Source organism: Panthera uncia (genome assembly GCF_023721935.1).
Source record: "Panthera uncia isolate 11264 chromosome B3 unlocalized genomic scaffold, Puncia_PCG_1.0 HiC_scaffold_1, whole genome shotgun sequence".
Taxonomy (NCBI): Eukaryota; Metazoa; Chordata; class Mammalia; order Carnivora; family Felidae; genus Panthera; species Panthera uncia.
Genome location: NW_026057582.1, coordinates 74,286,182 through 74,312,961, shown reverse-complemented (window position 1 = coordinate 74,312,961; position 26,780 = coordinate 74,286,182). Strand labels below are relative to the sequence as shown.

The following is a 26,780-nucleotide window of genomic DNA, read 5'->3' as shown; positions in this document are numbered from 1 at the left end:
GTCTAAAATGTCGTCTCACAAAACATAAGAGACTCTTAAATATAGAGAACAAACAGAGGGTTGCTGGAGGGGTTGTGGGAGTGGGGATGGGCTAAATGGGTAAGGGGCAGTGAGGAATCTACTCCTAAAATCATTGTGGCACCATGTGCTAACTAACTTGGATGTAAATTATAAAAAATAAATAAATTTTAGAAAGTAAAAAAGAGAAAAATAAAATAAGATGTCGTCTCAAAGTCTCCTGACCCCACATCAGGAACACCCATTAGACGTACAAAGCCGTAGGCCCCACTCCAGACCTAGGGAAATGGAATCTGGGGACCCGGAGATCTGCAGTTTGAACAACAATCCTAGGTAATTTTATACCTATTAAATAATGTTTGGAAACCTCTGGTCTAAGAGATCTGGGCAGAAGGTCCCCTGAAAATTACTTGCTTACCCCTTTGGCATTTTTAACCTAGAAGAGAAATTTAACTGTTCTTTGCATTATACCTCCCCCGGAGCAGACCCCCCATGAACACACCCAGGAGGCCCAGATCTCAGAGAAGCCACCTCTCACCATAGAGGGCATGGGCCTCCAAGAGCCGAGAGACCAGACCCAGTTCCAGATGTGCAGCCACCACGTGGAGATTGGTGAGGAATTTTGCAAGAAGGTCACGGTTCCCGCTCTGGAGCTGGGAAGGTCATTGGATTCATTAGGATATGAAGAGGCAGGTGAGGAGGAATAGTCTAGTTTTAGACCTTGTCTGTGCAGCCAGGACCTCAACCTAGGAGCTGGGACAAAGGACCTCAAGGAAGAGGGCAGGAAAACTGAAAGGAGAAAGGTAGAGGGGCATCATGGTAGTGGTGATGGTGCAGTCAAGAGGGAGTGGGGTCTCAGAACAGTCAAAGCAGCTGCTTGGGAGAAGGTGTCTATGGGATCTCGAGACTAACCAGGTGGTGAGGCAAGTCTCCCAGAGCCTCAGGAAGGCAACTTCGGAAGATGCCCGAGGCATCGGGGTCACATGTCTTCCAGAGCTGAGCTGCAGGTGTGGATCACAGAACAGACGTTGAGATGGGCTCAGCCCTAAAGCATCTCCAAAGATCGTATTCCATAGGCTACCGCAAAAGCCATTCGCTCACTGGGGTGGCAGGTGAGGGGCCAGCTGATGGGGAGCACCAGTAGGTGGTCCTGGCCTCCGGGTATAGGCCCCACACTCAGTGCCCCGGGGTCACTTTGGGCTCCAATCACCTGCAATGAGGGTGTGTGCTGTCTTCTCCAGCCCTGGTCTCTTCCCGTATCGACATCTGGCTGCTGTCCTCAGGGGCCCAGCAGGGAGGCAGAGCCGGGCACCGGTGCGCTCCAGGGGGCCCTCCCCTAGCAAACTGTCCTCATGTGAGGGAAACAGAGCAGGAGAGGAGGGAAGGGGGCCTGTCAGTGAGTACCTGGCACAGCTGTGGACTCCCGTTCCCATCCCATATAGTGGTAACTTAAGTGGCAACCCATTCAGGGCCTGTGTGTCAGGGCCTATACTGAGGGGAGGGTGGAATGAAGAAAGGACCACATGGGGTTCTGGCTCAAAGATGTGAAGGCACAGGAGGTTGGTGGGAGCTCAGCTGGGGGCAGCTGTACCTGCGCAGACTCTGGACGAGGTAGGCGAATGGGCCCATGGGGAAGGGGTCCCCGCTGTTACCAGCAGCCACTGCTTCGTCCCAGCTCTTGGTTCCCCTGGGAAGTATCCGCCATGCACTCAGCACTCCGTACAGCTGGTCCACAGTGAGACCTGCAAACCCCAGCTCTCTGAGGCCCTCACCAAACCACACAGCATACCCATCCCATGACACCTGGCTCCTCCTCACACTGCTCACGGAGACCCCAACTGAACCAAGGTCATCCAACCCCTGAACTCTCGTTCTCCCAGCCCATCCCAACCACTGACCACTGCGTGTGGCCTCAAGGGTGGCCAAAGCTTGGGGAAGGACATCAGGGCCATGCTCTTCCTCCAGGGTGCCCAGGATGTGCTGCAGCAGCAGGGGGACAGTGGCCGGCAGGGTCCGGAGTCTGTCAGACACCTGGGAGAGGACGGAGACCGGGCTTTAGCCAGTGAGGGGAGGAGAAGAGGTGGCTTTCGTTGTGGGGAGGGGAGTGGGCAGCTGGAGAAGTCATGGGAAAGGATGAGAAAAGGAAGAGAAACAGTGGGAAAGAAGTGAGGGTAGTGGTGAGTCGAGATGGGGAATGGTGATTACAAGATGACACAGGACAGGGTACGAAAAGTAGAGGGATGGGGGTGAAAGGAGCTGAATGAAGAATGGGAAGTGGATTAGGACTTAGAAAATAAGTGGTGAGGGTTTACATTCTCAACCAACCTGCTCATAAAACGTGTAGAGCCTCAGGTGATCCGTGACCAAGCGCAGGTAGAGTGGCAGGGATGATCCCCGCTTCACCAGCAGCAGCCGCATCTGACAAGACGAAGGGGACTCAGTGTGGGGAGCAGAGAGCCTGCCACAGCCAGTCCTCAACCCCCCTGAGCTCCACCCCAAGCACCCAGCCCACTGCAGGGCAGTTCCTCCTCTGAGAATCCCCAGCAGTGACCTGATGGCATCACCTCACAGCCATCCCTTTGCTATACTGCTCTGCCAGCCAGCCCTACTTTCTGGAAAGCCCCTGTGGTTCAGCCCACCCCACCCAAGAATCACAGCCTTACTCCTCCCCTCACTGGGATGGACCCCGGGAGGCTATCTCTAGGGGAAAAAGGCTGGCTGGTGTTATAAGGAATCCTGGTTATCTTATTAACAGCATCCCCTGGCACAGAGTTCCTGCAGAAACAAAGCAGTAGGGCTGCACGGGGCAGCTAGCAGCCTCAGCACCCTGGGGCCTCACACACTCCAGCCCTGGCCCACATCCAACCTGGTTGTTAAAAGGTGACTCCTCCAGCCGCTTCCCATACAGGGCCAGCTCCTCTCTCACCAGCCGGGCCCGGGCAGATAGTTTCAGAGGCCCCAGGGCCACCACATGGGCACCTTGGCTCTGCTCCAGGGTCTCCCCCAGGCCTGCGTCAGTAGACACGCTCAGTACCAAGTGCACCCGCTGTGATATTTGGGCATAAAGAGAAGAAGGTAGAAGGAAAAAGAAGAGGAGAAGGCTGGAGAGCCCTCGTCCCCACTACTGCATCCCACCCCCACCTCCTTCTCACACTCACCGGGGGAAGTGTCTTTGGGATCCAGTCTGAGACCAGCTGCCCATGCTGACCCACCAACCTGTCAGCCCCGTCGATGATCAACACCAGGGTTTGGCCACTTTTCAGGGACTGAGCACACTTGGGCAGCAGTTCCTGCTGGAGCTCCCATACCAGGCCCCTGTAAGGACCAGGATCAGTGAGAGAGGGAGATACAGGGTGGCATCATGTGGAATCAACAAGGCTGGACCAATGGGGGATACACACCGGTAGGTGGTGGCGAGGGCACCTGGCTTTTGCAGTTGGCTATGCAGATAGGCACAGAGGCGTCTGAGCAGGGTGAGGGCAAGACCCTGGTCAGGGCGGGCCCCTGAAAAGTGGAAGAAGACTAACGGGGCCACCTTGGCCACATCAGGAGCCTGCAGTGCTGACACAAGGGATGCCTGCATGGACAGCAAAGAGAAAACATGGTCACATTGTTACATGCACAACTCCCTGTGCCCTGCTTCCTTAGCCTACATGGCCCTCACTTCCTCCTGCCCGGGGCTCTGAGACTATGTACCAGGAAGGCCGTCTTGCCCTGTCCTGACTGCCCGGTCACCAGGCTCAGCCTCCCTCGGTGCAGCGTTAGCTGCTTCACTGTGTCCTGAAGAAGGTGCAGTCGGGCAGGACTTGATGGATTCTGCAGCTGCTGGAAGGTGGCCTGGACCAAGTCATCATCTGGGATGGACACTGGCTGTTCCAGCTGGGCCCCAGGCTGAGGACACATGGGACAGTGACTGATAATGTTTCCATGCCCCTCAGGAACCCCAGACCTGAAAACTCACAGAGCCCCCACCAAATTACTTCCCATCCAGGACTACCCAGACCACCTTACCTTCTCTCCACTACCCTGGCCATGGGCGCCCCTGCTGACCTGTAGGTAAAGCTTCTGGATCATATTCCACACATCCTGCAGGACCAACTTTCCAAACTCCTCCAGCCCCCCAGCATAGGGCCGGCCGGCTGCCACACACCCCCATTCACAGGGGTATCTACAGGTGAACCATGCACAAGCAGAGTCAGAGTGGGCCTGGCCCCCCTCCATATATTCTGCTCTCTACCCACCCCACCCCCACCCCAGCTCACCTACGACAGGTAATCCCTTGCTGTCTGCTCAGGTAGCTCTTCAGTTCTGAGATTCGATGTGCGGCCTCTTCAGACTCAGAAGTAAAGTCAGATTTCCATGCATCTGGGACACAGCTGACCACCAAAGATACCCCAAAAGTGAGGCTACACTCAGACCCCAGCCTCTCTTCAGCCCCAACCATCAGACCTGGCTGTGGTTCCCTAAAACTCCGCAAGCAGAGATCACCTGGCTTCAGCGGCAAGGCTTATTTGGTGCTGCAAGGCAAGCTTTCTGAGCCTTGTACTCTCTTCTAGCTCCCCCTCCTGTACTCTGAATGCTATGGAGAGAGAAGATCTGGCCCCTGAGCCTGCGAGGTCCAGAAGCAACAGCAGGTACCTGAGGAAGCCAGAATCCCGGAAGTAGATGAGAGCTTGTGCAGAGGGCTGCTGACGAAGGCCCCGATTCAGGAACTGCATCACCTCCATCTCTGTCACAGAGCGACCTGGAGGGTACTGCTGGGCCTGCAGGGAGAGGGCAGAGAACAGGCTGGTTCAGTCCCAGGTCACACTGACCCCTCCCTTGAGACCTACCAAGACCCTAGGGTTCCTGCATCTCAGCAATATTCCTCCCTCCCTCCAGACACAAGCCAACAAAACACAGCTAGTAGCTAACATGTACTGAATGCCTGTCACATGTTGAGCATTTTTAAAAATAGATTTCTAATCCTCATAGTAACCCTACAGTATAGACTCCACTGTTCCTCTTTAATACATGGGGAAGTTGAGGCTAGGTTAGGATAAGCCGTTTCCCACAAAGTCACACAATCTATAAATGATAGAAGGGAGATCAGAACCCAGATCCGTCTGATAGCAAACCCTAAACAGACCTACCCTCTTACCTCTCGCATCCCTTGGCCAACTGGGAGGTACTTCTCAAAGGAATTCCCTCATCTATGACTTGGCCGCTTGCAGAACCTTCTGCCTGGGTTTCACCTTCAAGTCTCAGATCTAGTCCCAAGGTTCCTGACACACTGTGGCTTCTCTCCACACTTGTCCCAATCTTTGTTTCCTCCCCAGACCCCACTCCAACCCCCAACCTGCCTTACCCAGCGGAAGTGAGGATGGTCAGGGAGGTTGTAGTTGGGGGGAACGTAGCCATAGCGGGAGCCCAGAATCCCCACAAACAGCTGCGAGTTCTCCACCTCCCCAAGGCACACTTCCAGTTGTCTGCAGACATGGTTATGGAGGCATTGGATCAGAGAATACAGGTATAAATAGGAAGATAGGGCCCTGGCTCAAAACTGAGCCAAGTAAAGGCAGACTGCTCTTGTTAGCATCCAAATAGCAGCCCCTGCCCTAGGCCCTCAGACTCCCTTGTAGCCTCAACCCTACCCACCTCAATTCTACCACTCAAGCCCCTCATCTCTGTCCCAGCTCTTCTCTGTGGCCCCCTCACCTGTTCCTCCGGGTCTCCTCCTCAGTGACGCCCCAGCGCAGGTCAATGGCATGAAGGCTGATGTGGTGAGGGGCCGCTCGGGCCTGCAATGCTGGCAGCACAGACCTCAGCAGCAGGTCCCGCTCCCCGTGCATGTCCCGGAAAGTGGAGGAAATGAAAAGCCTGATGCTGCGCCATCTGGGGGTAAGCAGAGGCTTGGGCTCACTCTAGCAATCAGCCCCACAACCCAATTCCACAGATGCGGCTGAGCACATCCTTCAGCACAAGCCAGTACAAGTAAGGTATGACAGATGCCAGGGGGAGGTCCAGCAGGCCTCCAGAGAATAACCTGCTTATAGCCTCTCCTGCAGAGCCCTGGAACTTAAACCCTACTTGCCATTTCTCACATATCCCTCTTTGTCAGCTAATTATTATGCACTTACTATTTGCCCATTCTGTGAGGTAAGCACCATCATTATTTCCATTTTACTAATAAAAAACTAAAGTTTTTAAGAAATTAAAAACAACTAGCCCAAGATTCAAGCTACTACTTGGCAAAGCTGTGATGAGAAAGCCAGAGCCTATTCTCCTAAGCCCTCTGCCTGAGCCCTGGCTGTATGTCCACAGTGCATGCTGCCCGCTGCCTGCTGCCCGCCTCACATCTGACCCCCTGCCCAGGTAGAGAAAGTAGTATGCTCACTATCTGACAACTTCCTCCGTCAGGGAAATCCCTACCTGGGAAAGAGATGAGTTCTACTTAGTGAGTAGAACAAACAGCATCTCCACAGCCAGAACTGCAGCCACCAGAATTTCTGCAGGTTTTGACCACAGTGTCTCCCGATTCACAAAGGTATAGAAACATAGACTAACCCATGCTGGGAAATCAGAGCCAAGGGGCTTAGAGTGACCTCTTCCAGTGGCCGGAGAGACAGGTCCCCAGTCTTTCCTGGGGGTGGTGGAATCTTGAATATTTTGTCCATTTGCCCCACGTGCTCTAGAAGACAGGAGACTCCACGCTCTGCAATGAACCTGACATAAATATAACAAAATAAGTAAGAGTGAATACCAGAGTCAGAATCAGGCAGGTCTTCCAAGGGGGCAGGGGACAAAGATATAGAGAGGTAGGTCACCCAGTTAACTGGAGCCCCTTAAGAAGACAACCATAAGCAGTGAATGTAGACTTAAAATAAACAGGGGTGCAGAACTACAGGGATGAAGGAACAGAGAAGACACCCAGCTCTAGCATGGTCATCATGGGCTTTCTGTTGGGCCAGGGGTAGTTAGGCTGGCAAAGGGTAAGATTAAAGATTAAAGACTAAGGCCATCCCATTCAGAGCTTGATCAGCTTTGTATCAGCTGTGAAAGCTCTCTGGAGGAGGAATGGGCCTGAGGCTTCCTACTAGCAGCTGGGGGGCGATGGAGGCATACAAAGGAAAAGGTAGGAGAGAGAAAACAAGTAAATGAGAAGGCTAAGCATAGAGACAAAGTTAAAAGGTTTCTGTAAATTTGGCATCTATAAATAAATTTAGCATGAGATTTACTCTGGATCAAGAATGGAACAGAGGCGGCAAAGAATGAATAGAAATGATGTGACCAACCCTTGCGTTGTTCCCTTAAAAGAGAACAGTGCAACCTCCCCTGTCCCCTTCTCCTCTTTCCTACTAGATGTAATGCAAAAATGATGACTGGGGCTGGAGCAGCAGTCTTGAACCGTGAGGTGAAAGCAGAGTATTTGAGGATGGTGGAACAATAAGATAGAAGGTGTCTGGGTCCCTGTAACATTCTGCTGCTGCTACATCTGGACAGTGGCAAAAGAGGAATAAACTTCTATCTTGCTTAAAAACAGAAGTAAGTGGAGTAGAAGACACAAGTAATCTCTGAAAGACGTTCTAACAAAGCCCCCAACCCCTTGTGCGTCCATTCTGTACTCACTTCAGGATCCCGTCATTACAGCCTGAGAGTGTCACGTCATTGGGATTTGAATCTGATAATCTGGCAAAGGAAGAAGCAACCATTAGAAACAGTGCCAGGAACACAGAGTCCCTGCGCTCTAGGATGGATACCCCACCTCTGCATGTTTAATTAGGGTCATGTGCTAGGTGGGGGCTGGGATGGACCCCTACAAAGGGGTATGGAGCTAGGCTAAAGACTTCAGAGAAGGTTCTAGTATTTGAAGTGCAATCAAGGTAGGAGGCAGAGATGGAAGGCATCTGGTGAGTGGGAATGCCCCAAGCTCCAGTGGGGGTAGAGAGGAAATATGAAAACCTATCTTTTGGCACTGGACAAGGAGTTTGAGCGTCCTTACGTGTCACATATCCTACTTAGGGGAACACAAACAAAGAGGCACTTGGAATTCACATGCTGCCAGAAACGCTGTTTGGCCTCATTTATCAGTTTCTCATACATATCATTGCCGAAGAGGATGACCCTGTCCACCTGTAACATGAAAAGGGAGGGGCTGAGAACAGGGAGCACAGGGACAGAAGAGATGCTAATAAGCTTAGGACATCAAGAGAAGAGATCTCTGGGGCTGAGGGGATTAGGAGAACTCTGAAGGGAACTGAAGGGAATGGAAATTGCCTCTCATGAGAGCCCTTAGGATGGGGGAGCCACTACACCCTGACATGGAGGGGCAAGAAAGTGGGGGAGGGGCAGTGGTGTGCTGTAGCTGGCTCACTCAGGCTCACAAGAGCTAACTGTTACATTTTTAGGAATTTTGTGATCCAGTTGTTAAATAGTGCCACTGCTAAACATTGAAGAGTATAAACTTATAATCAAATAAATTATATTAAAAACAAAGGTAATAAATACTTGAAACTCATCATTTCCTAGTTATTTTACGACATTTTACCGTTATCTAGATCTTATTTACATACTCGATCTACGTTGTAGAAATACCATATAATGGTGTGCTACTGAGCATCTCTTCTCCCCTCTGTTCACTGATATCATGCTGGCAGCTTGAAATCAGCCATGATTGGAGTAATTTACACCTTAGAAATTAGCAAATGCTATTAACCAAGATTCATTTTTTTCCAGAGCACCGGTTGTTAAACAATTACCAGCACACCACACGGCAGAGGGCTGCAGCCAGCAGGAAGTGGGTGTGGGTACTGCCCCTCATTTGAAAGATGACCTTTGAGAAATTACACACATCAGTTGAGGAGGGAAGGGTGAGGGCGGGGAGGGTTTCTCAGGGACTGGGGACTACTCACAGGGACCCTTTGGGCAGCCAGAGACAACAGGTACTTCCCAAAAGTGTGCAGGGACCATTCATCCTCTCCATCTGGCTCCTGAAGGAAAGAGTCTCATGTTCCTTATTTGCATGGGAGACAATCGGTAAGCAACAAACACCAAATACTGCTTGGGAATCTTCAGCACTGTATATATCCAAGCCTTTCCTGATTTTCCAGCCTGTGTCCAGGGCTGTGACCATTCATGCATTTTTGCATGGTGGGGGCAGGTGTCTGACCTGGACTTGAGCCTGGAGTATGCCGGCCGTCTTCAGGATACCTTCTTCTGCCTTAACTGTGATAGTCTTCACAGTGCCTCCTCCGCACAGTAAGAGATCCACCTGCTCTGCCCGTGCAATTACCATCCCAATCAGCAGCAGCACATAGTTTAGGTGGGGCTGATTGGACAAACATCAGGGTGAAATAAGGATCTCCTATTTTTTTAAGTAGGCTCCATGCGCAACATGGGGCTTGAACTCACCACCCTGAGATCGAAAGTCACATGCTCTACTGACTGAGCTGGCCAAGTGCCTTGGCTCCCCTATTTTGAAATCCACCCTTGCCCATCCAGCCCTGAAGGCCAAACGCCTCCAGCCTCCATTAGTTGGGGGAAAAGGACAAAATCTCCAGTTAGGAAGGGACAGCTTCAGCAGCTTTCAGTAAGAGCTGGCCAGGGTGGAGAAGGGCCAGCAGTCCTGCCCAAATTCAACATTGGGATATAGGATGTAAAAATGAAACATCAGTGACAGAAATTTAGAGAGAATTAAGCACCAGCCAAATGTGAAATATAAGTATTGTAATCCATAAACAGGCTAGAGACCACATTCTAGGAACTGTCCCTAGGAACCAAGGTCTGATACCAAGAAGCAAATGTTTGCCATTTATTTCAGTTCTGAGTGCTTCCTTGGGAGAACCACATCTGGGAACAGGATAGTTCTCGGGATCCCCAGCATCCTACCAACCCCCCACCTTTTAATTTTTTTTTTACCCCTTCTGGGTTGCGCTTGGGACAGAACTGGTCTGCACCGCCATCTGTCAGATAGACCAAGATGGTGCGGCCTGGCAGCGGGGGCACGTTGTGTTTCACGGAGAGGTTCACAGCTGTCTCTAGGGCCTGACGATACTGAACCAGCATCTCACCATCATATTTCCACTGTCTGCAGGCAGAAAAGACACAGAAGGGCTCAGGGGCTTCTATATTTGCCATTTCGAGGCAGATGGGAAGATGAGAACTTGCCACCCCAGAATGAAGTGTTCACACCACTTCCGCAGCCTGCCTCCATTGCCAGTAGAGAAGACTGGGACAGATGTTCCCTTGCCGCCATCCTATAGGACTCTTCTAACCCAGTCTCATGGCTGGAGAGGAGAAGTCATCTCCTGATCCACTCTCTGAAATCATTTGCCACACTTCCCATATCAATCCATACTTCATGAGGCAAGATTTAACTTACTTTTAAATTGTATTTTAAAGAATATTAACTCCTTATTCCAAAAACTGGAAATTATTTTTTTAATTAATTTTTTTTTCTTAACATTTATTTATCATTGAGAGACAAAGCATGAGCATGGGAGGGGCAGAGAGAGGAGGAGACACAGAATCCGAAGCAGGCTCCAGGCTCTGAGCTATCAGCACAGAGCCCAACGTGAGGCTCGAACCCACAAACCGCGAGATCATGACCTGAGCTGAAGTCGGACACTCAACCGAGCCAACCAGGCGCCCCCGAAAACTGGCAATTAAAGGGGACAAAAAAAAGAACATTTGTCCCTCGTTTCTAGTAGAATCTTTACTTCAGGGTAACTAAACAGCTTTAGTTGATAAAGCAAGTTCTTTTTAGAATTCCAGCTAATGAATACGGGAATGGAGAAAATTCCCATTCTAGAACTGTTAATGAAACAATTGGTTCAGGAAAAGATCACCAATGGATGAACTATCAACTTCCAGTGAAGAGATCAGGCTATGACCATTTAAACACATGGGTCAATCTTCGTTAACATCACACTGAGTAGGACCACAGATCTTTGGCGCCTTATGATCCTTTATCCTATGAGGAGGTTAAAAAAAAAAAAAGTCTGCTGGTCTCACTCATAGCACACAAAAGATCTCCTATGAAATATTCTTGCAAGGAAAAAAAAAAGTGAAATCTGAATCTGTACAAGCCTTTGGAGTTAATGCCCTCAGTACATGAAACAGAAACAAGTTAGAAGACACCATGAGGAAGTTGACAAATCCAGAATGTGGGACATTCTGCAGAGCCCTTGAACCCAGTGTCTACAGCAAGTCAATGGTATGAAGACAAAGAAAAGATTAAAAGAGATATGAGAGACTTAATAATTAAATATAATGTGTATGCCTTATTTGGATTCTAATTTGAATAAAATTGTAAAATCATACTTTTGAGATAATTGGGAAATTTGAATATGGACTAGATAATAAATGATAATACCAAGGAATTATTTTCAGTTCTATTAGGTATATTAATGACATTTTAATTACATAAGACAATATCTGTTTTAATTTCTTTTTCTTAAGTACTTACTTAAGAATAAATAAATTTTGAGAAATTTTGAGAGAGAGCTAGCATGAGCAGGGGAGGGGCAGAGGGAGAGAGGAGAGAATCCCAAGCAGGCCCTGCACTTTCAGCACAGAGCCCAACTTGCGGCTCAAACTCACAAACTGTGAGATCATGACCTGAGTCAAAATCAAGAAGCGTACACTCAATCAACTGAGCCACCCAAGAGCCCAAAAAATGCCTGCTTTAAAAGACACACATGAGCGGCGCCTGGGTGGCTCAGTCGGTTAAACATCTGACTTTGGCTCAGGTCATTATCTCACAATTTTGTGGGTTTGAGCTCCACATCAGGCTCTGTGCTGACGGCTCACAGCCTGATGCCTGCTTCAGATTCTGTCTCCCTCTCTCTCTGTCCCTCCCTTACTTGTGTTCTGTCTCTCTCTCTTTCTCTCATATATAAATAAACAAAAAAAAATTTTTTAAAGAGACACACATGAAATATGAAAGGATGAAGTAAAATGTATCATATTATTCAGATTTGTTCTTAAGAACATCTTCCCCCAAAAAAGAAGGGACCAAAAGAACTACAGTAAAATCTAGATAATCACTGAATATGGCTAATAGTTTTATGAGAGTCCATTATACTATTCTCATTATTTGTGTTTAAAATTTTTTCATAATAATGTTTTTAATCTAGAAAATTCAATAGTCCCTACCAGTATTATCCAACAGAATTAAATTACAATTAATGGAATGAAATGAAATGAAAATTACACATGTAATAAAAAATTTTTAGTAGCCACATTAAAAAAGTAAAAATAGGAGAAATTAACTTAATATGACATTTGATTTAACATAACATGTTAAAATATTTTCACCTTAACACATAATTAACACAAAAGTTACGAAAGAGATATTTTACATCCTTTTTCACACTATCCTCAAAATCCAGCACATCTCAGGCCCAATTAGCCACATGTGGCTAGTGGCCACTATATTGGCCAGCAAAGGCACGTTGTTTGGACTGGATGCCAAGCTTGATTCTTTTTTCTTTTTTTTAAACGTTTATTTATTTTTGAGACAGAGAAAGACAGAGCATGAATGGGGGAGGGTCAGAGAGAGAGGGAGACACAGAATCTGAAACAGGTTCCAGGCTCTGAGCTGTCAGCACAGAGCCCGATGCGGGGCTCAAACTCACGGACCATGAGATCATGATCTGAGCCGAAGTCAGATGCTTAACCAAATGAGCCACCCAGGCATCTCACAAGCTTGATTCTTAAATGGCCCTCTGTACAGCCACTGATTCACTGATTCAGGAGATAATCAGGCCACTGAGCGGCCAGGAACCTCCTAGTAGGTTAGATGAGCCCTGAGTTTGTCTTGAATGAAAATGAATGAAGATACTACTGAAGCATCTAAAGCATAGAGTGCTGGGACTTCATCAAACTTACAGAACAGGGTTTATGCCTGAGTTTGAGCCTGCTTGATGTTAACTATCTTTATATATATGTAAAGACTATATATCTATATATATAGAAATGAGAAAGTAAATGAGTCAGAAAATAAGGACAGAGAAAGAGAGAGAAACAAAAAAAACAAACAGATATCTTGGAGAAGAAAAGGACACTGAACCAGAGCAGAAGCAGAGGACACTAGCATACACTAAGAGAAGGGAAATGTTACACAGATACACAGAACCCACAGACACCAATAAAACAATCACATAATAAATAGGAGGCCCAGGGGCGCCTGGGTGGCTCAGTCAGTTGAGCATCCACCTTTGGCTCAGGTCATGATCACACAGTACCTGAGTTCAAGCCCCACATCAGGCTCTCTGCTGTCAGCATAGAGCCTGCTTGGGTTCCTCTCTTTCTCCCTCTTTCTCTGCCCCTCCCCCAACTCAAAAATAAAAAATAAACATTAAAAAAAATAAAATAAAATAAATTGGAGGCCCAGGGGCGCCTGGGTGGCTCAGTCAGTTAAGAATCCGATTTCAGCTCGTGTCATGATCTCAGTCTGTGAGTTTGAGTCCCGCGTCGGGCTCTGTGCTGACAGTTCAGAGCCTGGAGCCTGCTTCAGATTCTGTGTCTCCCTCTCTCTCTGCCCCTCCCCTGCTCATAGTCTGTCTCTCTCTGTCTCAAAAATAACTAAAAACATTTAGAAAAAAATTAAAAAATAAAATAAAATAAAATAAATTGGAGGCCCACAGTTTTGTTTTTTTTCATGATCTCACCACAGGACAATGTTAAAGACAAGGTTTGCTATGCAAGAGACAATTGGAACCAGGCAAGTCTGAGCCACTGGGACAAGTATGTCTTACAGAATAAAATTTGGGGTTGTCAGATGACTCCCAAGCCCTGTAAGGGTGCCTCTTGTTGCCCAGCCTTTGCTCCCAGATAGCACATGCACATATGCACATTTGTGTACGTGCGCGCGCGCACACACACACACACACACACACACACCTGGCCTTTTGTATTTTCAGCTTTTCCCGCTTAAGCTGCTCATATATCACAGGTATCATCATTGTCGTCCGAAGTTCCCGACGACTTGGGTTGCGAGGATACCTCCGATAGGTCCAATTCTTGTTCTTTCTCGCATTTCTAATCATTATCGAATGCATCAGTTTTGTGTTGGAAGGAAGTGGCAATGCTGTGTGAAGACAGGTAAGCATCTGAGTCAAGCAGCTTCTAGTCCCTCCTCTTGTCCTCCCACCAATACCGGTCCTGAGCCTGGACCCTTGGGCTGGCAAGTGTCTCACCTCTGCCCACCCTACACTCTGAGACTAGAAAGCAAGAGGCTGACACATATGAAGGCTCCTGTTTCACCTACTCTCAGACATGAGAAACAAATGGGATTCAGAAGAAGACAGATAATAAATACCTTTATTTCTGAGTTGAGTCTCAAGGTTACTGATGGAATCATGGGCATTAAGGAATCTGAATGGAAACTGCCGACTGTGGATCACCGATTTCTGGAAAGCAAAGGAGGGGTCATCACGTTGGGCTCTGTGCTGACAGCTCAGAGCCTGGAGCCTGCTTTATATTGTGTGCCCTCCCCCCGCCCTGCCCCCGCTCACACTCTGTCTCGCTCTGTCTCTCAAAAATAAACAAATGTGAAAACAAAACAAAACAAACAAACAAACAAAAACAAACAAAGGAGGGGTCATGAGCAAAGTATCAGGGAGTATGGAGTGGGGAGGTAATCAGGGGCCTTAGGAGCCAGGAATCTGAGATAACTACTCTATTAGACTTGTGGGCAAGTGAGGACATATAAAATGGATATTACAGAAGAGATACAGAGAAAGCTGGAGAAGAATAAAGAAAAAAGAAAGTTGTCAAGTGAGAAAATGAGAAGAGGTAAAGAAAAATGGAGAAGTAACAGAAGGAGCCTTGTTTCTTTTATATCAGACTCCCTCTGAAGTCAGTTACATCACAAAAGTGCTTCTTCTTGGTAAATCAGTGATCCCAGAAAATAAAAAGGAAAAGTTTTTATACTTGAATCTCTGGGGGTTGTCTCCCTAGATCTGTCTCCCCATGTACCTGTGTATAGCTCATGTGGAATTAGCTTGGTGGCCATGACCTTCCCCAGCCACAAGGAAGATGTGCCAGCATCTCCACACCCACTAGTCTTCCTGAGCCTCACACATACCTCATGCTGGAGTTTCTGGAGCACAAGCTCATGGTGGCGGGCACTGATTCCAACCCGCAGCAGGTTGCACAGATTCCGAAGCATGGCCATGAAGGGTAGCTTCCCATTCTCTGTGGAGGGTCAGCACAGGGTGAGGAAAGCAAACAAAGGACAAGTAAGAGAGGTCACAGACCAGAGCAAGAAGTCATGTAGAAAATTCAGGATGGAGAGAGTGAGGTACTATAACATGTGATCTATCCTACTCAAAATGTTTTAGAGGTCTGGAAAGATAAAAACAGGATTGGCCTGAAGTGTGGAGCAAGATTTATACAATACTGTTTATGGAATGTCTGTTTGAATAAACAACGTCTATTATTACTTTGTCTGCTGGCTCTAGCCCTAAGATTGGACTTAACTGGCAAAACATATTCTCTTAATCTAGAGTAATGATTTCCAAGGGCGCCTGGGTAACTCAGTCGGTTGAGCATCCATCTTCAGCTCAGGTCATGATCTCACAGTTCGTGAGTTCAACTCCGAGTGGGGCTCTGTGCTGACAGCTCAGATCCTGGAGCCTGTTTCGGACTCTGTGTCTCCCTCTCTCTCTCTGCCCCTCCCCTACTCGCACGCGCGTGCAAGTGCTCTCTCTCTCTCAAAAATAAACAAACATTAAAAAAATAAATTTGTTAATGATTTATAAACAGTATAGATGGTGAAATGTGAAATTTCCTAGTGTAAGTTTGTTTATTAATAAATACATATGTACTGCAATCAGTAGTTAATATTTCTAGGCACAATATACACCTAAGGTAAGGTTCACCTTCAATTATAGTGAATGTAAGTTCATATTTCAAGTAATCTTCCTGCTCATTTCTAAGTTCTCTGGCAAACTTCTTGTGAAATATGATTAAATAGTCATTGCTTTTCATTTAAATGCAGGTGAAAAAGATTTGCACTGAAGCAGAATTTCGCCCCATCACTTTCTTATCATCCATTTGTTTTGTAATACTAGTATCATCTTCAAGTCATAGTTTCTCAATAATCTTTTTAAGGCTTATGCCTATTCTATTTTATTTTATTTTTGATGCTTATTTTTGAGAGAGATAGAGTGCAAGTAGGGAAGGGATGGAGAAAGAGGGGGACAGAGGAACCGAAGCCAGCTCTGCAGTGACAGCAGTGAGCCCTCATATGGGGCCTGAATTCACATGAGATCATGACCTGAGCCAAAGTCAGATGCTCAACTGACCGAGCCACCCACATGCCCCAAGGCTTATGTCAATTTTAGATGGTTAGTTTGGTTAAGGCTGAATAATAATTCTAAATCCACTTACAATTCAAGGATAAATACTGATAAGTCATTATGCAGAAACCAAAAAAGAGTGAGGGGATTTCATGGATGCACATTGTGAAACCCCTACTCTTCCTCAATAAACTTGAACTCTCATATGGGACATGTACCATAGAACACATGGACTGAGTGATGATAGGGGTTTGATTCATATGGTAAATAGTGGGAAAATTCTTTCTTTTAGATAAGGGTAAACATAAGGAGGAGGTGTGATAGTTTTCCTGGGTACCCCCAGAGGTGTATTCAGACCACTTTAGAGACATGACCTGTCAGCCCCTGCTCCCACCCCAGGCTCTTCCAGCAGCTTTCATCAAGAGAGTGGTGGTGCCTTTTTTTAAGGTGAAGTAAGTCTCCTTTGAATTATAGGGAGAAGCTTTCAGCCTTCTCGAAGTCCTGGGGTTCTCAAGTTCATAATTCTGGTTCACAAACTGTATAGAACAATTAGGTTGATATATACCATGTAAACTATGTGTGACAACTGGTAAACTATTACATCCTTCATCAACTCATAAAGTGTTCTCAACTATTGCTGTGTATGAAAGGCTTTCTAGATCACTCAGATAAGAAATTAAGTCAAATATCATATTTATGATACTAGAAAATAAATTGAACATTTATCCTTTACACTGAGAAATTCACCGATTGCATTCCAAAAACTGTTAGTGCGTTATTAATGAGCCCTGTGTTCTCCAAAGAGGGGTCTGTCTATGTAATTACACTTAATCTTATATTTTATTCTTATTCTTATAATTATTTACATTTTTTGTATTTTATTTATTTATACTTACTTTCAGATCTGTATTTACATAATTATATTTTATGTATTTCCTAAAGTACATAATTTATTCGTACATATATCAGACTGTTTTAATTATATATACATATATTCTGGTATATTCCAAAACTTTTTGTGTAATATAAGATCAAAAAACTCTGGAGACCACCATATTAGACTATGGGCATTAGTCTCAGCCTAGATAAATGACAGTTTTAATTTTCAGGGGCAGAGGGAGGAAGTGGAGATGACACATACCAGAATCATCTACACATCCTGGATGCCATCCTTCAGGACAGACTTCATCCTATTCCACTCAAAGTATCAAATGTTGGGGAAGAGGCTATCAGGCATGTGTGTATGCATGTGTGTATTCAATTCCCATGTGATTCTGATGGCTACACCACCACAGTGAGAGCAGGGACAGATAAACAGCTAAGCAATTTGGGCTGCCGTGAGTATAATCTGTACTTGGCAGTTCACTGAGAAACAGGTCAAAACAAATGGGGCTTCTGAAGCTCCAAAATATGAAGTCTCCAAAACTCAAGCAGTCAAAAGATCTACAGCAAGATATTTTTCAACAGATAGAAACTGACTTGAAATTTTCAAAGATGAAAGAGGAAGTAAAAAAAGACAAAATCGCATAGAAAGAGTCTTCTATAGTTAAAAATAGGCTAAAAGAGACAAACAGAAGACTGAAAGTAACTTGGGCCTCCCAATTGAAAATGTTTTTTTTTCTTTATCAGTATGGGCAAATGACCTAAATAGTCCATGTCCTAAATATGGGTTTCTGTGGAGATTCCAATATGCCGTGTGCCAGTCCTATCTTGTTTGGATGGCTTACCCAGTATGATGCAAGTGAAATCAGAGAGAAGGTACCACTTTTGTCATGTGTCGGTAGAGGCTGGTGCATCACCTAGCCACATCTGGAAGAATGATCTCCCTTATGATGCCAATGCTACCAAAAGCAGGTACCCCTGGTCCACTTTGGTGCGGTCAGTGGCAAACCTCATAAATCCGATCACTTTCAGTGATGCAACCACCAGGCAAGAGAATAACTGTACCATGCCATGGAAATTAAGTCAGGGTCCAAAATGTAGAGGTATGCACGGGGAAGAGAGGAAGGGCATATAGGGTCAAAGTTACTCTACCAATGAGTTCCTCCCAGACAGAAGCTTTGTTTCCCCGCAAGCTCAGCTCCCGCTCCCAGGTCTCCGGCCGAGGGAGCTTCATCCGCTTCCCAGCTCTGCTAGAATCCCATGGCCCAGGGAGGCGACTTCGAGAAAACTTTTGTAGGGTGGATGGGTATCTGCAACAGAGGAAGAAAAGCTTATCATTTCCAGGCCAGCTGAAAATAACTCAGAAAAGAAAATGTCAGTCAGTCAAAGTCACGTTTACAGGCCATGTCTGCCTAAACTAATGTTGCCGGGGTCAGAACTACAGGCGCTGGAACCATGGATGTTGAAAAAGCCATGGCGTTACCCAGGTGGAAGGTATGCTCAGGGTGTGTCTTCTCACCTGTAGCCCAGCAGAGCTTGGACATGCTGAGCAGGCTCCTGGATATGCAGTCGCTGTACTAACTTCTTCAGGGTGAATCTCGGCTGAATTTTCTTTGGCACTGCATTGTAGGTCTCCTCAAACTGTAGAAATATCCCTCAAGTCACACAGGGGTCATTTAATCTATGACCATAGTCACTTGCTTCAGAAATCAGAACCTCAGACCTCCTATAGCTATGAGGTCATTTCTTTCCCCAAAGTAGATCTAGGTAAAGAGTAGGAATGGGGGCAAAAATCTCCAGCAACAAGAGTTTCTGCAGAGAACACATGATAGTAGCTCTTTGGGGTCACTGTGTTTATTTATACAAGATTGAGCTATCAGTAGTTACCGTGAAATAATTGGCTTGTGAAAAACAAGATTGGGATAAAATGAACAGAGAACATCTTATTCTTAGAAGGAGGGAAAGGAAAAAAGCAGCTCTTATTTAAATCACTGAGACTTGGAGGAGGAGGTAAATGGAGGTATCAGCACAATGCAAGCTGTGAGGAATGAATAAACTGAAAGAAGTGGCTTCCAGAATCATCTGTGGTAGAAAAGCCAAGTTTGGGATGTATTAGGGTAAAGAGAAAAAATCAGTTGACCAACTGAAAATGTATTCTCTTATAACACTACCATACATTTTCCTAACAATCAATTTTAATGATGATTGGTGATAGCTAACACTTATTCAGTGCCATGTACTGTTAGTATGTATGTATGTATGTATGTATGTATGTATGTATGTATGTATTTAGAGAGGGAGAGACTGCAAGCCGGGGAGAAGGGCATAGGGAAAAAGAATCCCAAGCAGGCTCCACACTCAGCACAAAGCGTGATGTGGGGTTCAATCTCAAGACCCTGGGATCACAATCTGAGCAGAAATCAAGAGTTGGATGCTCAACCGACTGAGCCACCCAGGTATCCCAGAAATACTTCAAATTCAGTAACTGATTTAATCTTCACAAAACCCCAATGAAGCACCCAATGAGGTGCTATTATTATCCCCATTTTACATCTGAGAAAACTGAGGGAATACAGGGTAAGTCATTTGGCTAATGTCACATAGCCCACAAGTGGTGGTGGTGGTGGTGGGATTGAAACCCAGGACTAAGTCCTGATTCTGTGATCTTAACCACTAAGTGCAGTGCCTTATTTGTCATTAACGCAAAAAGGTTTTGTTTGGTTTGTTTTTCAAACATCCCATGAAAGGCAGATGTTTCACACATTTTAAAGTCACTTATCCCGCTGGACATGCCACCTGTCAGTAAATACCAAGGGGGGCAAACTGAAAAATAAAAGGAGCCTTTCTCTGTGCTCTCAAAATCTGACCCTATTACCATGACCGAGAAGTGACCAGGTAGGAAATTATGTGCCTACCACACCATTAGTATTTCTAAACTAAATGGAATTCCATTTCAAAATATTAGTTGAGAAAAAGTTGAACATGCACATATAGAACCCCAGAACAAGGTACTCACCTTCTTCTGTTCATCTTTAAGAGGCTTAAGGTACCTTGGCAAACGTTGTGTCTCAGAAAATGGGCGCCCTGTCTTCTGCAGGGACAGAAAAGCAATTTCATTTTATTATTTATTTATTTATTTTTTAATGTTTATTTGAGAGAGAGAGAGAGCGAGCACGCATGCGTGCACAAGCTGGAGAGGGGCAGAGAGAGAAGGACAGAGAAAATCCCAAGCAGGCTCCATGCTTAGTGCAGAGCATGACACGGGGCTCAATCTCACAACTGTGCGCAATCATGACCTAAGCCGATATCAAGAGTCAGATGCTTAACTGACTGAGCCACCCAGGGGCCCCAATTTTTATTTATTTTTTTAATTTGAGAGAAAGAGGGTGAGTGAGGGAGGGAGGAAGAGGGAAAGAGACAATCTTAAGCAGGCTCCACACTCAGCGTGGAGCCCAATGTGGGGCCTGATCCCATGACCCTAGGATCATGACTTGAGCCGAAACCAAGTCAGATGCTCAACTGACTGAATCACCAGGTGCCCCAGAAGAAGCAATTTCAAAAAAGGAAATGGAGCTTGTCCCTAGAGAGGTTCATTCCAATAGTTCCAAAAGCCCCTCTACCAAAAAGGAAGCCACTCTGGAAAGAGGTAAGCCCTGCCCTCTCTGCCCCTGAGCTCTGCTCGGCTCCTCTGCCTTTCTCTGACTCCTTTTATTTCTGGTAGTAGGAACATCCCAGATGCTCAGTGTGGGACCTCCCAGAGTCAGCATGTTCCTTCGACCCCCCCACCCCTGCCACCTTCCAGAAAAAAGGGGCCTGGGCTGTGAATGACCAGGTTGACCAGGGACTGACTGGAGGGAGGGGGCGCCGGTGGGGGCGTCTCTTGGCCCGGTGCTTCCAAGGGTTGTACTTAGCCAGCTGGTACTCATCAAACTGGGCAAATTTGTCAGTCATAGCTGCACGCAGGCAGGCAGGCAGGGGCACCAGCTTGTCCTCCTCTCCTTTAGCCAGGTCCTATCAGAGAGGGAGGAGAGGCCATCAGAAGTGAGACACAAACCAACCCTCTAAAACAGGGCAAGACCACTTCATGGGGTTAAGTGAGAGCACATAATACGGAGGTGGTTCCGAGCCCCAGCTCTAAAGTGACAACTTCTATGATACTAGGCCAGTCATAAACATGAAGTCCAGAATCAGACCAATTTTCTCAAACTGCGGTCCAGCCCTTCTCAATCATCTTCCCCCTGTTGGGCAACCCAACCCAGTCCAGGGAGAAGCTGTCCTGCCTGGGCTGTAGGGTTGAAGACAGCTGAGGGAAGGTAAAACTGGCTGAGAATTTTCTACAGGGATGCAATGAGCAAAGGAGAAGGAACCAGTAAGAGCCAAAGCTCAGGAAACTGAGTGCCATACCTGGTAGAACTCAGCTACCTGGATCCAATCAGAAGGCAGCTGGACAATGGCACAGAAATATCGTCGCAGGTGAGGGCGGCAGACGGGCAAGAAGGCAGCAATGGCTAACATTTTGTTGGCCACATCCCGGATGTTCAGCTGCTGCCTAGTGTACAGACATGCCTAGGGCACAGGGTGGGGAAGGCAGGCATCTTGGCCTCTTGTCCCACAACGTCATGCTCAAAACTAACTTGTGACCCTAATCTGCCTTCATAAAACCTTTCCTGAGCCCTTTACATGGTCTATAAAATAGAAAGTCCAAGCCTCCGGGCTTGGCATTCTACATCTCCATAATCTAGACCTTATCCACCTTTGCAGCATGGCTTCTTTGGAGTCTACTGATCACCTCCCAAGTCAACCAGGCACTTAGAAGGCTTCCCACCATCAAGTTCTATGGAAATTTTACCCAGGGTTCAAACTGCTGATTAAACCTGATGTCTTCCAAAGCCTCATAGAAAAACACTTTTTCCCCCTCTCCTCTGCTTCTGAAGCATTCACTACCTATTACTCCATTTGCATTTATATAATACTTGGTAGTGTTCGGCTTCCCTAACAATATCATAGGCTCAAGAGCCAGATTCAAGTTTAATTACATCTGTTAGAATGACCCTCAAGGCATAGCACTGCGTACTTAGCCTGTGTACTTACTAAACAAATGAACCCTAGTATACTCTTTCCCAATCTCATCCTCCCCTGCTCCTCAGAGAACCCCAGGGACTAGCCCGCAGACTCACCCAAAGATCGTCTTCCCTTCCCAAGTGAACTTCCTCCTTTCCACCCCCGGTACCAAGCTGGCCACCGACCCATCACACACCGCGGCCACAGTTCCCACCTCCCTGCTTCCCGCTCCCATCCTCTTCCTCACAGCACAGTACCTTGAGGATGAACTCAGGCTCCAAGGGGGCAAGTTCACTACAGATTTCGAAGAGGGACACCGAGGTAGGGTCATGTGCATCTTTTATGTTTACATTTGATGCCAGCGTGGAGCACAGCAAGCTCATGAGAACCATCTGAGAATCAGGAAAGAGAGGGGAGAAGGGAAAAAAGAGGGAATGAGGACCAACTCAAGCACCCGCACAGGCCAACTTAGGAAATCTAGAACAGAGAGAAACAACTCCACATTCAGGAAGATGTTTGTCCAACTGAGAGGTTTGAAAAGGGGATTAGGGAGTGAGAAATAAGAGCTGGGCAATGCCCCCTCTCTTTCCCCTTCCATCTGTGGAGGGGATCTGGCTCGGCCTTTGGTCACCACCCCTCCCATGCCACCCCACACCCACCCCTCCACCATCATCAACTTCTCCCCAGCTCTGGAACTGTTACCTTCTTTTCCTTAATGGCCTGGTCAGTGGGTTTAGAACAAGATCCAGAGTCCCCAGCAGTGAGCTTCAGGACCGGCTCCTCCACTTTCTCCTCCTCTCCCAAGCTTAGATTATAAAAAGGCATTTGAACCTCTGCCCGTTCCTTCTCTTCTGGCATTTTCTCTTCTGAAGAGGAACAATGATCCTGGGGATAGTGGCACTTGTTAATCACAGCATGCACCCACAGTCCCTCAAAGACTGATCTGAAGGCAGCTCCCAGGGACAGGAAGAGTCTACATGTATCTTCTATCATCTAAACTCCTCCCCCTCTCCCTTTACTCCCCAGCACGGATCTGTCTTGGCTGAGGTAGTGACCCCTCACTGTTTTACACACACCATCTTTCCTGACTCAAGCTTCTGATGCTTTGGGATCTCCCCCTGCTTTCTTCTCCTTGTTGATGCCACAGCTTAGGAGCCTGGGACCCTTCACAACACACCTCCTAGGGTACTATTAAGGTATTTTGCATTCAGAAGAAAAAGGGCCAAGTCCCAGATCAATCCCCCAGCAACCTTGAGCTGCTTGACCTCAGAGCCTCAGCTTTTTCATTCCCTACCACCACCTACCTGATGGTACCATTAGATTAAATGGGATAATATATGTACGGCTCTTTGCAAATTGCAAAGCCTCAAATAAATGTAAGATGGCAACAGTAATCCTGAAAATGACCCTATGAAGTAGATTTTCATTGACCATATTTTTTAAATAAATTAAGTAATTAATTTTTTTTGAGAGAGGCGTGCAAATGGGGGAAAAGGACAGAGGGAGAGAGTGAGAGAATCCCAAGCAGGATCCACGCTCAGTGTGGATCTTCAAGTGGGGCTCTATCCCACGACCCTGATCTCACAACCCAAGCCAAAATCAAGTGTTGGACGCTCAACTGACTGAGCCACCCAGGAACCCCTCATTGAACGCATTTTAAAGAGGAAGAAATTAAAGCTTCAAAAAGTTAAATCTTGGCCAAGGTTGTATGGCTTGTAACTGGCAGAGATAGTACAGCCTTTGCCTCAGTCTGAATCCCAAGTCCAACAGAAGGAATATGTGTTTATCTACCGATTCTGCCCTGTATGTTAAATGTGCTTGTATAGATGTGTACAAGTGGATGTACCTTTATACATATACATACAGGAAAGTGGACCCTGGTATAGCAGATGTGTCTCATGCCTGATGTAAAATCTCATAAGCACTTAATTGACTGTTCCTGCAATATCACTACCTCTCCTCCTGAGCAGAGGCTTTCTCAGGACTGAGCCTGTTTTGGCTCTGTTGTCTAGAATATCTGAACCAGATATGCAATAAAACTAATGATGCTGAATAACACAGTCCAAGGGTAAAGGTCACCTCAGGAAGAGGCTCTGAGGGCAGAAGGTACACAGGCACAGAGCAGCACAGAGGGAAACTGGCATCAAAATCTAGGGACTACAGCATCCAAGAGACATGGGTGGATTCAACATGAGTGCCTGGAGCTATTACCAAAGCTGTTTCAGGAGATCTCTCTGTGGCAGAGATGGATTTAAAGGCCCCGGGACAGGTCAGATGGCCTAGTCCCTCAGAAAGGCACTGGGCCCTCCAAGTTGGAGGCTCAGAGAGCAGGCAGTTGCTGATGTTCAGGCTATGATCAGCTTTCACCAAATCAGCTCTCTGGAGACAGTGGAGCAAGGGGCTGGCAGACACAGTACTTTTTAGAATGGGGAGTGTGGCCAGGCACTGATTCTCCAAGGAGAGGATGTCTGTGTGGGCAGACACATGCCCATGTGGTTTCTCCATGGTCTTCAGGTCAGGAAGGGTGGCCAGGCACCGGTTTTCTAAGGAGAGGATGTCTGGGTGGGTAGACACATGCCCACATGGTTTCTCCATAGTCTTCAGGTCAGGAAGTGTGGCCAGGCACCGGTTTTCTAAGGAGAGGATGTCTGGGTGGGCAGACACATGCCCATGTGGTTTCTCCATGGGCTGCAGGTCAGGGAGTGTGGCCAGGCACCGGTTCTCCAAGGACAGAATGTCCAGGTGGGTAGACACATGTCGATGGAGTTTCTCCATAGCTGGAGCCCAACCAGTATATGCCTAGAAGGAAAGAAAGACAGGTGATGAGCTCCTGGCTTCACTGGAGTGCATTTGCACCGGGAATATGTCTTTTCAATAGTCCTCCTGGCAATGCCAGTGATGTGCAGGCAGAGAACAAGCAAGGACTGGGTCCATTCTAAGGATGCATTCAGAGATTATTATACAGAGAGAATACAAGGAGTACTCTAAGTGAGAAGAGTAGGGAAAAGGTAAGGCAGTAGCTTAAGAGCAGGGAAGTTTAAAAAAAAAAAAATGTCTGGAGATGAAAAGGACATGTCTTCTCATGAAAGAGCCCCTTACAGCTTGAGTGTGATCCCAGCTAAATATAGGGATCACACTCATAATCTGAACTCTAGATTCTTAGCTCTAGAGGAACAAACATTTTGATCAAGATGTCTATATCCACCAACCTCAACTTCCTTGCCTCCTACTCACTGTTCAACCAACTAAATGGGATTCTGTGGCCCCTATTCCTCCAAAGCTATGCTATTGGTTAACCAATGGAATCCTTGTTACTACAAGAACAGACACATCTTGGTCCTTATTTTACTTCATCTCTCAAGCAGAATATGACCCTGTTGCTTACTCTGTCATTAAAACTCTACTTTCCTCTGGCTGCCTTGGTGCTACTGTCCTGGTTGTCTTCTCACATCTCTGATCTCCTCCTTATGAAGATCCTTTCTCTGTCATCCCCTGAATGGTGAAGCTCCTTAGAATTCTATTCTAATCCTTCTATATATTTTCCCAGGGAAGTCTCACCTACTCTGGCTCCATATAACATTTTCATGCTGGCAACTCACAAATTCATTCCTTGACCTAGATCTCATCTGAGTTTCATATCCATTTATCCATTTGCCTGCTGGACATCTCCACTTGGATGACTCAAAGGTACCCAAAACTCCATACCCCAAATGTATCACCTTTCTCCCACTCATCCCCATATCCAATCCCTCTCCTTTTCCCCCCTCTGCTTACAGGGGTATGGAGTGAAATAGACTTGAGTTTGAATCCTGATGGAACCATGAATCTACTTGGGCTAGTTACTTCAACTCTCCGTGCCTCAGTTTCCTCATCTACAAAAACTGAGCTAAATGCCTATCTCACAGAGTTATTACGGCAATAAATAAAAAATATTAAGCATTTAGAGCAGTGCCTGGTAATTAGTAAGTGTTCAATAAATGGAAGCTTTTATTATTTGTTATTATCATCATCCAGTAAGCTACTAAATCCTATTGATTCTACTCCTCAGCGTCTGTCAAATCTATCTAATTCTCTCCATTCTACCCACCACCACCTTTGCTGAAACCCTCCTAGCTACATGGCACACAATATGTAGATCTGTCTAAAGGAGCTCCTCAGTACATACCCCAGCCACTATTTACTACATCACCTTGTTTATTTTACCATGAATAAAAAGTGATTTTGTTTGCTTACATGCCTACTTGTACATTGTTTCTCCTTACTAAAATAAAACTCCCTGAGGGTCAAGGAGCTCCTCTTTCTTGTTCACATATGCATAACCAGCATTGTACACATAACCTGGCTTCTGATGCTCTCCCAGCCTCATCTCTTACTGCTACTTACATCTAAGATGCAACCATACAAACTCTTTTAAGCTTATGAATTGCCCAGGTATCTCTTGACCTTGGATCTTTACACAGGCAGACGCCTAAAACACTCTTCCTTGTGCCAAGACCACTCCCTTCCCCAGCCCCTCCTTTACCAGTCCAAATT

The 26,780-nt window shown here is 46.5% G+C and overlaps 1 protein-coding gene across 2 annotated transcripts in view; it reads right to left on the bottom strand.

Annotated features, from left to right (window-relative positions):
- The window catches only part of TEP1 (telomerase associated protein 1), a 40,153-nt gene that overhangs the window by 12,038 nt on the left and 1,335 nt on the right, over positions 1-26,780 (bottom strand). For both annotated transcript variants that reach the window (XM_049613204.1, XM_049613205.1), the window contains exons 2-33: positions 24,459-25,046; positions 22,950-23,132; positions 22,505-22,639; positions 21,591-21,752; positions 21,036-21,197; positions 20,203-20,277; positions 18,706-18,827; positions 18,339-18,496; positions 15,089-15,198; positions 14,321-14,411; positions 13,903-14,089; positions 9,916-10,084; positions 9,167-9,325; positions 8,910-8,987; positions 8,000-8,130; positions 7,627-7,686; positions 6,565-6,723; positions 5,716-5,892; positions 5,366-5,486; positions 4,657-4,781; positions 4,281-4,394; positions 4,069-4,186; positions 3,715-3,909; positions 3,420-3,595; positions 3,177-3,333; positions 2,885-3,064; positions 2,344-2,436; positions 1,917-2,049; positions 1,610-1,760; positions 1,229-1,362; positions 931-1,019; positions 557-671 (exon numbers count right to left, since the gene is read on the bottom strand). In XM_049613204.1, the coding sequence (XP_049469161.1) occupies positions 557-671; positions 931-1,019; positions 1,229-1,362; positions 1,610-1,760; positions 1,917-2,049; positions 2,344-2,436; positions 2,885-3,064; positions 3,177-3,333; positions 3,420-3,595; positions 3,715-3,909; positions 4,069-4,186; positions 4,281-4,394; positions 4,657-4,781; positions 5,366-5,486; positions 5,716-5,892; positions 6,565-6,723; positions 7,627-7,686; positions 8,000-8,130; positions 8,910-8,987; positions 9,167-9,325; positions 9,916-10,084; positions 13,903-14,089; positions 14,321-14,411; positions 15,089-15,198; positions 18,339-18,496; positions 18,706-18,827; positions 20,203-20,277; positions 21,036-21,197; positions 21,591-21,752; positions 22,505-22,639; positions 22,950-23,132; positions 24,459-25,046 (4,807 nt within the window). The remainder of the gene's footprint in view (positions 1-556; positions 672-930; positions 1,020-1,228; positions 1,363-1,609; positions 1,761-1,916; positions 2,050-2,343; positions 2,437-2,884; positions 3,065-3,176; positions 3,334-3,419; positions 3,596-3,714; positions 3,910-4,068; positions 4,187-4,280; positions 4,395-4,656; positions 4,782-5,365; positions 5,487-5,715; positions 5,893-6,564; positions 6,724-7,626; positions 7,687-7,999; positions 8,131-8,909; positions 8,988-9,166; positions 9,326-9,915; positions 10,085-13,902; positions 14,090-14,320; positions 14,412-15,088; positions 15,199-18,338; positions 18,497-18,705; positions 18,828-20,202; positions 20,278-21,035; positions 21,198-21,590; positions 21,753-22,504; positions 22,640-22,949; positions 23,133-24,458; positions 25,047-26,780) is intronic.